At 30.9% G+C, this 14,347-nt stretch overlaps 1 protein-coding gene and 1 long non-coding RNA gene across 3 annotated transcripts; one reads left to right on the top strand and one right to left on the bottom strand.

Annotated features, from left to right (window-relative positions):
* The first annotated feature begins 2,033 nt into the window (after nucleotides 1–2,033).
* LOC133783544 (uncharacterized) lies at nucleotides 2,034–4,757 on the top strand. Its single transcript, XR_009870908.1, has 4 exons — nucleotides 2,034–2,071; nucleotides 2,542–2,613; nucleotides 3,576–4,253; nucleotides 4,381–4,757. It is a non-coding gene; the product is annotated as an uncharacterized LOC133783544 (long non-coding RNA).
* Nucleotides 4,758–5,016: 259 nt separating this feature from the next.
* LOC133783543 (wall-associated receptor kinase-like 10) lies at nucleotides 5,017–13,804 on the bottom strand. 2 transcript variants are annotated; one of them, XM_062223199.1, is made up of 5 exons: nucleotides 13,545–13,804; nucleotides 12,955–13,232; nucleotides 12,270–12,773; nucleotides 8,311–8,418; nucleotides 5,017–6,463 (listed from the first exon to the last, which is right to left on the bottom strand). In XM_062223199.1, the coding sequence occupies exons 2-5, from the start codon at nucleotides 13,013–13,015 to the stop codon at nucleotides 5,253–5,255; spliced, it is 1,884 nt and encodes a 627-aa protein (XP_062079183.1). In that variant the 5' UTR covers nucleotides 13,016–13,232; nucleotides 13,545–13,804; the 3' UTR covers nucleotides 5,017–5,252. The 2 variants fall into 2 exon arrangements, with proteins under 2 accessions (XP_062079183.1, XP_062079185.1); XM_062223201.1 differs by having other exon boundaries at nucleotides 12,955–13,106; nucleotides 13,545–13,581.
* Nucleotides 13,805–14,347: the final 543 nt, after the last annotated feature.

The raw sequence follows: 14,347 nt of genomic DNA, 5'->3' as shown, positions 1-14,347 counted from the left end.
CTGGGTGAGGGTAGCTCGAGCAATGACCTGATCTTATCGGGGTTCGCCTCGATTCCTCTAGTGTTGACAATGAAACCTAGGAATTTTCCAGACGCGACCCCGAAAGTGCACTTCTGAGGGTTAAGCCTCATGTCGTATTCTCTTAGTATCTTGAAGCATTCTTCCAGGTCGAAAACATGGTTATCGGCAGTCTTTGACTTAACCAGCATGTCATCAACGTACACTTCCATATTCTTCCCGATCTGGTTGGCGAACATTCTATTCAGTAATCTCTGGTATGTAGCGCCGGCGTTCTTCAGCTCGAATGGCATGACCTTGTAACAATAGGCGTTAGTCGGGGTCATGAAGCTGGTGTGCTCCTAGTCCGCCGGATTCATGGCGATTATAGCCTGAGTACGCCTCCATAAAGGACATGAGCTCGTGCCTCGCCGTGGCATCTACCAATTGGTCAATCCTTGGCAAAGGAAAACAATCTTTGGGGCAGGCTTTATTCAGGTCGGAGAAGTCGATGCAGGTCCGCCATTTTCCTTTGGGCTTCGGGACCAGCACGGGGTTGGCGACCCAAACCGGAAACTTGGCTTCACGAATAAAGCCGCATTTCTTGAGCTGGGCTACTTCTTATAAGGCCTCAGCCCGAGTTGTTCCCAGGTGCCTCTGCTTCTGGGACTTTGCAGGAACGCTCTTATCCAAATGAAGGGTGTGCACGATGACATTTGGACTGATTTCCACCATGTCCTCGTGTGACCATGCAAACACATCCAGGTTATCTTGCAGAAATTTGATTAGCTCCGTTTTCCTCTTGCCACAGAGGTTTTTCCTGAGCTTGACCATCCGTGAAGGATTTTGTAGATCGATGTTTACTTCCTCGAGCTCTTCAATAGCTTGGAGCTTGGACTTGTCCTCGCCTATTCGGGGGTCAATATCCTCACTTAGGATGATACTTTCCCTTTCGGCGCTCTGAGGTTTTTCAATCTCAGGATTAGTTAAAGGTTCCTGAGATTCCTCTCCTCCACCTTGGATGGCCATCGTTAGCTGCCCAGGTTTCGATTTTCCCTTCATGGAAATGCTGTAGCATTCCCTGGCAGCCAGCTGATCGCCACGGACCGTGCATATCCCCGTGGAAGAAGGGAATTTCAGCGCGAGATGGCGAACGGAGTTGATGGCTTCAAAAGCTATAAGTGTGGGTCGGCCCAAAATAGCATTGTATGCAGCGGGGCAATCGATGACCACGAACTCGAGGAGTTTTGAGACTGTCCGAGGTCCCTCTCCTAAGGTGATCACCAGCTCGATCGTCCCTATAGCCGTTGATCCTTGTAATGCCCCAAATTTCCTAATAAGGTTTAGGACCTTGATTAGGAGGCCGGGAGAGCCATAATTGATTTATTATGGTATTTAGTATTATATGCATGTCTACGTGAATTATATTATTATATGATGGTGAATGCATGCATATGGGAGAATTTATTATTGTGAGGGTATTTTGGTAATTTGGCCACTGTGGGCGTAATTGTGTATTTTGGGTGCATGGTTGTGATTAATTAATATAGCCACATTATAAGGTGGATTGGTTCGAGCTATTCGGCATGAGACGATCATGAGATGTAAGTGTTCGGTCTAGTCATAACGGGTTTAAGTTCGGGGCTCGGGGTGAGTCTCGGGGTAAATTTAATGATTAGAGTATTATCGGGAATTAAAGGGTAATGGGATATGATTTATTGGTATTTGGGAATATTGAGAAAAGCGAGAATTGGAAAGCGTTAATTATAATTAACGAGATAGGCGGGAAATGACGGTTTTACCCTCGGAAGCTTTTAGAGGGATTTATTTGGCTTAAGGGCATTATGGTCTTTTGACCTTAAGGATTTATATCAACCTTAGGGAGTTTCAGAAGGCTGTGGAAACAGAATAAAACAGAATCATCCTCATCTCTTCTTCCTTTCTCTCCCGTACAAGTTCTCCTTCATCTTTCTTTCCAAATTTTGAGAGCCAATTCAAGAGCAAGCTAGGGAAATCAAAGCTTGGGGATTTTAGACTTAGCTCAGCCATTGGGAAGAATTCAAACCAGCTTAAGGTAAGGAATTGAACCTGAGTTTTGAGTTATACCCTGTTTTTCTATTAAGTTTTCAGTTTAGGATTTTGATGTGTTGGTTGAGAATTAATGGAAGTTTAGTTGAGGTTTAACTTGGGTTATGATGAGGGTGAGTTGTATTTTATGTTTGGTGGTTGAATTGGGTGTTAAGTTGTGATTAGGGACAGGTTTGAAGGGCTGGTTTCAGGGGAAAACGCAGGGGAAAGATTCTGGTGCGTGCTGTCATTTTTGCCTGGTCTGGGCTGGGCGCCGCGGCGCAGCTGGGGAGGGCCGCGACCCTTAGGGCAATTTTGGCCAAAATCATGTTTTTAGCTTGGGGATTCAAGCCTTAGGCCTCGGGGTTGAACCTAGTACCCGGTTAAGTGGGGATTGTTGTCCCGGAGGCTAGATATTGGTTTGGGAACTTATGTGATCATTTTTATTGATGATATCTTATATTTGGTTATGACTAGGTGACCGCTAAAGGACTAAAAGTTGATCGTTCTCAAGGGTCGTTCTTTAAATCATTCTAGCTCGAATCTGAGGTAAGAAAATCGCACCTTGTGTATATGTGACATGCATGGCTACTCTTGATGCATGTGGGATGATTATTAAGTATGACGTGCATGGTTATTCTTGATGCATGTTGGTTGATTGTTGAACGTGACATGCATGGCGGTTATTGGTGCATGTTGGATTGTTGAATATTATGCATATGATGCACGAGAAACATGTGATTAGGACATGCTTTGTATACTGGGTATGATATCGTTTAGAGCTTGAGCCTCTGTGTTGTGCATGGTTCTAATTGTGATAGTACATGTTAAGTAAGCATGCTGAATACCTTGTTTATGGATATTGGACATGTGATATATGTTTGGTGGCATGGCTTACCTGTGTATGGCGCTGGCTTATTAGTTAGAATCGGCAACGGTGTCAGATCCGTCTGTGAAGCTGTGACTTATTAGTTAAGTTCACAACGGGCTGAGCACTGGTCGTGTTTCACTGACCCAAGGTCAGAAGTGGTAGTGCGTTGTGAACGCCGGGCCAAATCAAGATTTGATCATATCGAGGTTGGCATTGAATGACTCATATGGGGTATTAATGCTGGACCGATCGGAAGGTCAATGAGAACTATAAGCGCTTGCTTGGTCTAAGACCAGATGATCATCAGCCAAGGTATATGACCCCGGTGACTGCTTGTCACATGGTGGGGGATGTTGTCCTTAGTTACGGCTCTAGAGTCGGGAGGATGGTTATGTTGGTGACCTATCACCATGCACCTATCCTGATCAAGCTTATGAAAGAACCACTTATCAATTAAGCCTTAGTGACCCTATCGTCACATGGCTAGAGGGAGCTATACCCACTTCTGTGACTTTTGGTTATTGTCACCTATCTGTTTTGGACCGTTGGTCCTGAATGGCTGTTATGATTACTGTTGATGTTATATCATGCTTTATTGTTTTCTTGCTGGGCCTCGGCTCACGGGTGCTATGCGGTGCAGGTAAAGGCAAGAGGAAGCTGGACCATCCTTGAGTTGGAGAGCTTAGGTGATGATGTGTACATATGCAGCTGCTCGTCCTCCACGGCCGAGGTTTAAAGTGGAACTAGGGTTAAACCCTGTTTTGCCGCTTAGAATGACATGTTGTAAGTATTTTCTGTAATAGACTCTGAAATTATATTTTCGGGATCCCAATGTATATATTAAACGTTCTAGTGAAACGTTACATCTTAACCAAAGATTTTAATCCCTAAACTGCTAATCATACTTAGTACACGATTTTGGCCAAATGACTCGGTTAGCGAGTTTAGCACTGTTTACAAGGCACACTGTAACGGTCCATGGAGTTTGGGGCGTTACAATCCTTCTCCCGAAAAACCATACAACATCATAGAGGTCGCCTTCAGCTCGGCGACAGTCAAACCCATCTTCTCCAGCGTGGACCGGAATAGAAGGTTTACCGAGCTCCCATTATCGATCAGCACTCTTCTAACCCTCCGATTAGTGAGCTGCACTGCTACGACCAGGGGGTCGTTATGAGGGAACTGAACATGACCAGCATCTTCTTCCGTAAAAATGATTGGTTGTCTCTCCAATCGCTGTTGCTTTGGCAGATGCTGCTCCGGGACGAACTCTACTCCATTATGCGCCTTGAGTTCGTTTACGTACGATATTTGGCAGGTTCATATGTTTCGATAACTCAATTTCTATTAATGTTCTTCTGACTTTAAAGATCGAAACTTGGTTCTTCTCCTTAAACATGTAGCTGGGACCGAACAATATTTGATCGTTCTTGTTATCATTGCAGGTTACCCTGGGGATATCTACCCTTTTGAAATAATACAAGGACAACTTTCCTTCCTGAATGGTGCTTCATATTATAAGGGCCTTTGTGGTTAAAGAAACTTACCACATTTTCGTTCATGGAGATCAACTAGAAAAAGCTTGATCGAAGAAGACGTATCAGAGAACATTGATTGATTGGATAAAATATTTGTATATTGGAATGAGGTTGTGAGAGAGTGATGATAAAGAATATCACGAGACTAGATAAAGTATTACAATACATTTTAATACTATCTTATTCTTTAGTAGTCAATAATACATGTTATATTGTTTAAATTTGTATTGTAATAAATTTTTACTGTAATAAGTTTTACAATAATGATATGCTCCACTCCACGCCCCGTGTCCCTCGAACAACAACTGGTGTTCTTCATTACTATTATGTGCCTACTCATCATCTGATACTGATAGGACCATGTGTGTGACCATGTTTAGTTTATATAATCATGACTGATTAAATCAAACCATAAAAAACAAAAGGAAATATACATTGTCATTATGAAACATGTCGCCAAACATCTTCCTTCCTTTGACCTTGTTGTAGATATTGCTTAGATATCTATGGAGATAATATTCATTAGATAGTTGGCAATAAAAATTCGTATAAAAAGAAATAATTAGAAAAATGAAAAGGCCAAAACCATACAAAAACACGAGTACTACTATATTACATAATATAGTAAAAGTACTAAGCGTTGAATGCTTATACATTGTGATGAAACTAAAGTTAACAATATTAACCAATGAAGTATTCCACAGTATAATTGATCTCTGAAATTTGAAATAAAAAGAAAATAAAGTGAAGAGTACTACAAAAGGAATATTAATATTTGTTCACACTTCCAACAATGGAAACTCTTGATGAAACAAGGAGCTAGTAGCATTACTATCAAAAGTTGACGATGTGGAGGAGTAGTCTGCAATTTCAGGTGGTGCATATGCTAGCTCTTCATAATCATAATTATGTTGTTGACTACCCTTTGAATCTTTATTATCAATGACTTGTATCCCTTCTAGCTCCTTTGCTACTTCTTTCATGGTAGGTCGATTCCTTCCGCTCAAGTGTAAGCATTTTTGTGCAAGATTAGCAACAATTAAGATCTCTTCTTTTGGCGCATCTTTGACAACTTGAGCATCAAGAATGTCGAACAGAATACTGCTATTTTCCTCCATTGTCATTATGAAATATGTTGCCAAACTTCTTCCTTCCTCTGAACTTGCAGCAGATATTGCTTTTTGTCCAGTCAAGAGCTCGACAAGAACAACTCCAAAACTATAAACATCACTCTTATCTGTGAATTGGCTAGACTGAAAGTATTCTGGATCAAGATAGCCAAAAGTGCCATAAACTAAAGTGGTCAGGTGAGTTTGCTCTAAGGAGATAGTTCTTGATGTACCAAAGTCTGCAACTTTAGCTCTCAATTTTTCATCAATGAGTATGTTCGTAGACTTGATATCTCGATGATAAATTGGAAAAGAAGCTGCTGAGTGTAAGTATGAAAGCGCTCCTGCAACTTCAGTGGCAATTTGTAATCTTATGTTCCATGTGAAAGGAAACTCTGCATTTTTGTCATGAATATACTCAGAAAGTGTTCCGTTTGGGATGAATTCATAAACTAGAAGTGGAACATCTGTCTCGAGACAACATCCCAATAGCCTGACAACATTTCTATGATTGATTTGTGTAAGAATGACAACCTCATTGATGAATTCAGAGAGTTTGGCTTCATCAATTATTTTAGACTTCTTTACAGCAACAATCTTTCCATCTTCCAACATTCCTTTGTACACAGTGCCTTGGCCTCCTTGCCCAAGAACTCTGTCTATCTTGAAATTATCAGTTGCCTTCTCTAACTCTTTTGAATCAAATAGCTTGGTTTGCTCGACATTGTTTTCACCTGAATGTATCTGCTGTTCCAATAAAAGGCCACCATTTCGTTTGAAAAATGCTTTCTTGCATTTAATTTCTTTTCTTTTCTTTATGAATCTGTATAGTCTCCATGTACCAAAAAGTAGAACTAATAATCCAAGAGGACTCCCCACACCTGTTTAACATGTATGAATAAATAAACATAATCATTCATTTATGGAAATTTGGAATTTTTAAAAACTTATTCTTAATTAGTTTGTAATTTTAAATAAGCATAAATTAAACTGAGTTTTTAATATTATTATTTCTCTTCTTCTAAAATTTAATTTTTTGATATAAGTTTTATAATATATAAATTGAAATTTATCAAACATTTGATTTTTTCTTCTTTCTGTTTTGGTTTCTAGGCTAGATAATGAAATATACTATTATTCATTTGATAAAAATATTGTTCAAAATACAATGCAAAATAATTTTTTGTGTTTTTCTTAAATTACAATGCAAACTAACGGAGATCAATAGAAAGAGTGACGGAATTACTATTATACTAATTTCTGGTATTTTTCTCGCTGAAAAAAAAGATTGAGTCTATGATGCGTACAAACCTCAAACTTTAGGGTAGTTTGGTGACAAAATAGCCTCAATTTATTTAATTAAAATTTGTGATAAATTTAATATTTATTTATAATTTTTTATTAAAAATATGATTAATTAAAATATATGCATATTGGCGGTAAAAATACATAATTTTTGAACACGGTTACAGTAAATTCCTAAGTTTTTTTCTTTTGCATCAAAAATACATCCTGTTATGCTTTTTTGGTAATCGTAGGTACCTAACAGTTAAGATGTAATTATTTCTTTTGGAAATGTGCTATAATTCAAATATTAATAAAAAAATTAAAATATAATATAATAAAGCTCTTTTACTCACAAAATTTGTTGTGAGTAAAAGTATAAGATTTTTTTGTAAAAATGAGAGAGTAGGTGGTAGATGAGTTCTAATAGTAGAATAGTTATCCTAGTTATATTATTTTATTATTTAATTTGTATATCTCTTCTATACAATAAATGTGTAGATAAGGGTAATTCTTAGTTTTAACAGTTTTTATTTTGTTAATGTTAACTTTAACGAAATATTTTTATATTTAATAGAATATCTTTATATTTAACGGTAGTTTGTAAACACTTAAATTTAAATAAAATAAAATAAATAATTGATAAAAATTAAATTAGGATATTTTTGAGATATTTTATAATGATAATTATTTAAAAATAATAAATAATTAAACAAATTAAAATAAGATAGTTCACAATGATAATTATTTTAAAACAATAAATAATTAAACAAATTAAAATATGATATTTTTTAGATATTTTATAATGATAATTATTTAAAAATAATAAAATCATATGTTTTATAACTTAAATAAAATTTAATTTAACTTACACTCACTTGTTAGAATAATGTCATATTAAACATATAATATAATCTACTATGAATTAGCAATAATTTTTTTTTTAAAAAAAATAGCAGGAAAATTAAATTTAAAATTTACGTATAATATTTAATATTACATTAAACATATAATATATAATATCTTGTTATTACTCCCAAATTAAAAAACTAGAACAAACATAAACTTAAACAAAAATAAATAAATTATTTAATTTAAATATGATATTTATTTCAAAATTTATATGACATTAATAGAAATTTAATAAAAATAATTAATAAATTCTATAAATAAAATTAAGCAAATGTGCAGATTGCACGTTGCTTGTATTTAGTATATATATGTGTGTAATTTTTAAATTTTGTTCCATTATATATTTCCAATATATATTATTATTGATTTTTATTTTTGGTGGAATGAATTCCTAGATGCACTATTGTTATGAATTTTTACTATGTTTTACATTAATTAACCACTATAAAATATTATTTTATGATGAATAGATACTCACACATACACACAAAGAAAATTATAAATATATATATATATATATATTTATGCATACCTATAAAGATGGTATTGCGTTTATAACTACAGTAATAGCCCCCGATAGTGTTCACGCAAGTAGAACCTCCAGAGCAAATCGCTCTTCCCTCAATGCATTCATTAATATCTGAGAATTAAATTGCACATCATTTTTTTAGTTAATATAAAATTTATTATTTGTTTATTTATTATCATATATATACACTATAAAAAAAGATTACTGTAACTATAATAATAAGTCTTAACTAATTGCATTTATGAACAACCTTAATATATGAGGAACTCATAAATCTTTCTATATAATAAAAAGTGCAGAAATTCTTGACTTTAAAAGTTTGTTTTGTTAACTTTAACATAATATTTTAAATATTTAACGAAATATATTTTTAAAATTAACTAAAAATAATATTTATTAATTATATTAATATAAATTCAAATATTATAAAATATATTGTTATTATTATAATATTTAATATAAGACTATATATAAAATAATTATATTAATATGCATTTAAATTTAAATTTAAATTCAAATGTTATTAAATACTATTATTATAAGAATATATAATACAAGACTAGATATTTAATTATTATATTAATGTAAATTTAAATGTTACAAAATTTTATTATGATAATAATTTATAATTCTAATTTTTTACTAATTATATTAATATGAATTCAAATATTATAAAATATTATTATTATAATAATATTTAATACAAAACTAGATATTTAATACTTATAATAATATAAAATTAAATATTATAAAATATTATTATAATAATATATAATACATAATTTTAATTTTTATTAAAAATATTATCATTAATGTTTAAAAATGTTATTATATTATATAATGATCCAATTATAATAACATTAACAAACAAGTAGTAGTAGTTCAGAAGACTCATCATCAGTGCCTCTTTCTTCTTTATTGATCACTTATTTGTCACCTGGTATCACATTTAATCAAAAAAAGACATATGTATAGTACTTCAACGGTGAATTAAACTTCAGTTTGAATATATATATATATATATCTTTTATATAATAAGTGTGTAGATAACGGAAATTCTTAGTTTTAATGGTTTTTTATTTTTTTAATGTTAATTTTAACGGAATATTATTATATTTCACAAAATATTTTTATATTTTAACAGTAGTTTGTAAACACTCAAATTTAAATAAAATAAAATAAATAATTAAAAAAAAATCAAAATAGGATATTTTTCAGATATTCTACAATGATTAATATTTAAAAATAATTAATAATTAAACAAATTAAAATAAGATATTTTTGAGATATTTTATAATGATAATTATTTTAAAATAATAAATAATTAAACAAATTAAAATATAATATTTTTGAGATATTTTACAATAATAATTATTTAAAAATAATAAAATCATATGTTTTATAACTTAAATAAAATTTTATTAAACTTAAACTTACTTATTAGAATAATATCATATTAAACATATAATATAATCTGCTCTGAATTAGCAAATTTTTTTTTTCAAAAAACAAGCAAGAAACTTAAATTAAAAATTCACGTATAATATTTAATATTAGATTAAACATATAATATATAATATCATGTTGTCACTCCCAAATTAAAAAACTAGAACAAACATAAACTTAAACAAAAATAAATAAATTATTTAATTAAAATATGATATTTATTTCAAAATTTATATGACATTAATATAAATTTAATAATAATAATTAATAATAAATTCTATAAATAAAATTAACCAAACATGCATATTGCACATTGTTTGTATCTAGTATATATATATATATATATAAACAAAAAAAATACTATAAATTGATAAGCAAATATCTAATTAATTAAAATACCATTTTAGCAATAAGTCAAACTAAAAGATATAAGGTTAATTAAACAACTATTTGGTATATTGTGTTTTATCAAAATACACACTTAGTACCCCATGTTATTAATAATATTGTTTATCTAGTATCCTATAATTTAAAATTTTACATATTTGGTACCTTAAACAAATTTGATTAATGAAATTTTATCAATAAGAGCAAACTATCCTCAATTATATGAGTTTCAAATTCAAATTTAATTACTTAATTACATATAACTTAGAGCAATTTATTAGTCACATTGATAAAATTTTATTGATCGCATTTGAGTCCAGGTACCAAATATGTACAATTGTAAATTATAAGGTACCAAATGAGTATTACTGAAAATATGAGATACCAAATCTGTATTTTGATAAAACACAATATACTAAATATATATTTACCCGAGATATATTAATATATAATATCTATAATGCATAAAGCAATTACTAAATTCCCTTATATATATATATATTTTATAACTCGTAAATATATAATTTAAAATAGTGCTAATATGATAGGATACTTCTATAGTATATCCCCAGAAAGAGACATACTGATACAATTTTCCTGTTTCCAGTATAGTTATAATCTCAATTTTTTTATATAATAATATACAATATATTTATTTACTGTTTCATGCATGGATCAAATTTCTAATGATAGTGTGCAATTTTTTTATAAATTTTGAATAATTCACCTTCCCCACTATAAATAAAGGTAACCTTCAGTGATAAATTTTTAGTCACAACATGTATTTTGTGTGACTAAATGCCACTTTTAGTAACAACAAAATATTACTTGTGACTAAAAAGTCATAATTAATCATAAGTTGTCACTAATGTAGTTTTATTAGTCACAACCTATTATTTTTAGTGATAATATTTGTGTGACTAAAAATACATTTAGTGACAATAAATTGTGATTTTTTTTTACATTTACTTTTAACCATAGACTTTATAATGATGATATAGGTAAGATGATTTTTCTTTAGTCACAAATTTTTTTATTTAACAAATCTATTTCATACAAAATTTTCACGGGCTCAAAACAAGAAAAATGTAATGGTATGCCCCTTTTGGGGGATGATCATAGAATTATCCTACATAATAATGGAATTGTTTTAAACACAAAAGAAAAAACAAATATTGGAAAAACATATCCACCATTGAAAAGTCTTAGCTGAACCAAGAAAGAAGACTCGAGGAAAGAAAAAGTCTTAATTTGCTTAGACCCTACCTTTTTAATTATCTGTGTTTGGTCCATGTATTAGAACTAGTACTTGATGTGGTCCAATAGTCAAGTCATCAACCAATATTTATTTTCATAAATTAAATGAAAAGATATATTTTAGCTTGAAGAAGTCATTTATATGATGAGTTAGAATGCTTTAAAGTAGCTGGATACAAGTTGAATAGGTTCATTTATATGGACTTAAACAAGTTTCTCGTTCCTAAAATCTTAGGTTTGTCGAGATAATCAAAATCTATGACTTTTAATAAAATATTGATGAGTCTTGTGTTTATTAAGTGTAAATCAAATAGTGGTATTCCTAGTTCTTTATGTAGATGATATCTTACTCATTGGAAACAATGTTAAGAAATTATCATAGGTGAAGAATTGGTTGAGCACTCAATTCCAGATGAAGGATTTGAGTAAAACAAGTTATAAATAAAAAATGATCATGTATTTTTATTTCTAATAATTTATTATTTTATTATATTTGTTAATAATATTTATAAATAGAAATTGAAACACAATTTTCATACTATAACAAAAATTATAAAATTTAATATTAAAATTCATTATAAAAAAAATGATAGTTTTACATATTTTTATTATATTTAGCAAATAATGTATGTAATTACATCAAAACTAATTAACGATATTTATCATGTTAAAAAATATATGCTCTTTAATTAAGTTTATATAACTTATATATATATATACAATTATTTCACATTTGATTATCATTTTACATGTTTTGAGATTGTTATTCATGGCTTATTTTTGTTATACATAACTAACAAAAACATCCAAGAATATATAAATATATATATATGGATTAATTTAAAAAATATTAGTGGTGGATTGAGGATTACCTTGACACCCGTCCTGAATGTACGCACTCCCTCGAAATCCTTTACTGCAGTAACAGCTGGATATCGGATCTAGAGAGGAATTTAAAGTACCATTATAGCTGCTGCAGTAGAAGCTGCTAGATCTTGATCTGGTTGGGATAACATGTGTTTTAAATATGTCGAAATACGTACTGTTAAGGGACCAACTTAGTAGGGCGGGAACATAATAATCCAAATCATGGGATGTTTTGTATTTATCAATTTCAGAACGATCTATCACGAACGCATATTTGCAATATTCGTTATCACGATTTGTTGCAAGAGTCGTAGAAGAATCAATATCCATGGAGAATTTTAAGCTGTCACTACCATCGAAAGAAGTACGACAACATTTAACGCCATCGCAATTACTAAAATCAATACTATTGGATGATGATGAGCAGGTGGAGCTGCTGCTGGTGCACCCATTCTGGACGACCCTGTTACCACTCCTTGTTTCGTACTTGGCAAAAGCACCACAACTTACTGCAACGAAGTCATTCACAGAAGAATAGTAGAAGGGGCTTCCTGTTAAATTTGTTGATTTTTTGCTTGTCTTATTTGCACAGTTGAAGAAAATGATGGGGTTTCTCACCTGAACCCATTCGCCACTGGACACATTCTAATCAAATACCTTGTAATTATCAATTGTAGAAAAGTTAAGTACCTGTAGTTGAGTTTGTTTGAGGAAAGGCGTAGTGGAGTTGTGGCAGGAGATTTCGAACCATTTGTCAAGAAAACAATTGGACGATCCAATTCCGAATGGGAATGGGATAGTTACATCTCCACACTTTTCTGGACAACCAAGTATAGCTAGTTCTGTTGACGACCTTGCCATTAAGAACCATCCAGTTATGATAACAAACAAGTAGTAGTTCAGCATAGTAGTCACTACAATTTTCTTCTTTCTTCTTTATTAATGATCACTTTGACGTAGTCTCGTATCTAAAAAAATAAAAACAGTAAGAAATTTATCTAATAAAAGGTGATGTCTTTTTTTTTTTTTTTTAAACAGTCGAGATATGCATGAAATATTACTTTTTTTTTTCATTCTTACACTATTAAAGTTATGGCAATATGATATGCCAGATATAAAATATTTGCATCATGTCGAAATTAATAGAATGATACCATTAAATTTTATATATTATTCTACTTTTCCCAGGAATATATATATATATATTGAGAAGACGTACTGTAGATAACAAGCAAAAGAAAACAATGAATTAATAAAAGAGGATATTTTGTGATACGTACCACAGAGAGAGAGAGAGATGAGCAAGTTGGAAATTTTGTTTGTGTGAATAAGGAATTTATGTGACACTAGTGAGAATATATAATATTCCAAAGATATGTGAAATTCAATTTTTCTTTTTTTTCTTTTTTAAAAAAAAAAAAGAAAAGAAAAAGAAGAAGACATCCTATCAGTATGTGCATGTTCTTTTCAGCAGAAAAAAAATAAAATAGAATAAAAAAGAAATAAGCATATATAGAAGACTCGAGGAAAATTCCACATAAAAATCTTTACTGATGATATATATGAACCAATTAATATAGAAAACTCGAGGAAACATCCACAGCTGAAAAGTCTTTACTGAACCAAACTTTCATGCATTAGAAGACATGGCCTACCTCTTTAATTTGAGATGTGGATTGCAAAGAAGACTCGAGCAATAATCAACAGCTTAAAAGTCTTTTTTGTTTAGTCATATATGTATATTGTTATACGTCTAAGTCCACAATTATATACGTCTAACTCTAGAGTACTCTTATTGTAAATAACTTGAATCATTCCATTGATTTGGACATATTAAATAGAGCAGGAAAGAAGTTAATTAGGAGTTGGAATTATTTGGCTTTATTTATTTTGTATGAGTTCTTTTTAATTTCTTGTAATTTTTTTTCTTTATTCTTATGTTGTCTCTTGTCAAATATATATATATATATATATAAAATAAAAAAATTATTAAAAAATAGAAAAAAAAAATGTAAAAAAATGAATGAAAAAAAAAGAACAAAAGCAACATTTTTCATTTTCATCTTTTGTAGTTTTGTTGAAG

The sequence above is a fragment of the Humulus lupulus genome, chromosome 6 (genome assembly GCF_963169125.1).
Source record: "Humulus lupulus chromosome 6, drHumLupu1.1, whole genome shotgun sequence".
NCBI lineage: Eukaryota > Viridiplantae > Streptophyta > Magnoliopsida > Rosales > Cannabaceae > Humulus > Humulus lupulus.
Note: the sequence above shows the minus strand (reverse complement) of the source record. Positions and strands in the feature narration are given on the sequence as shown.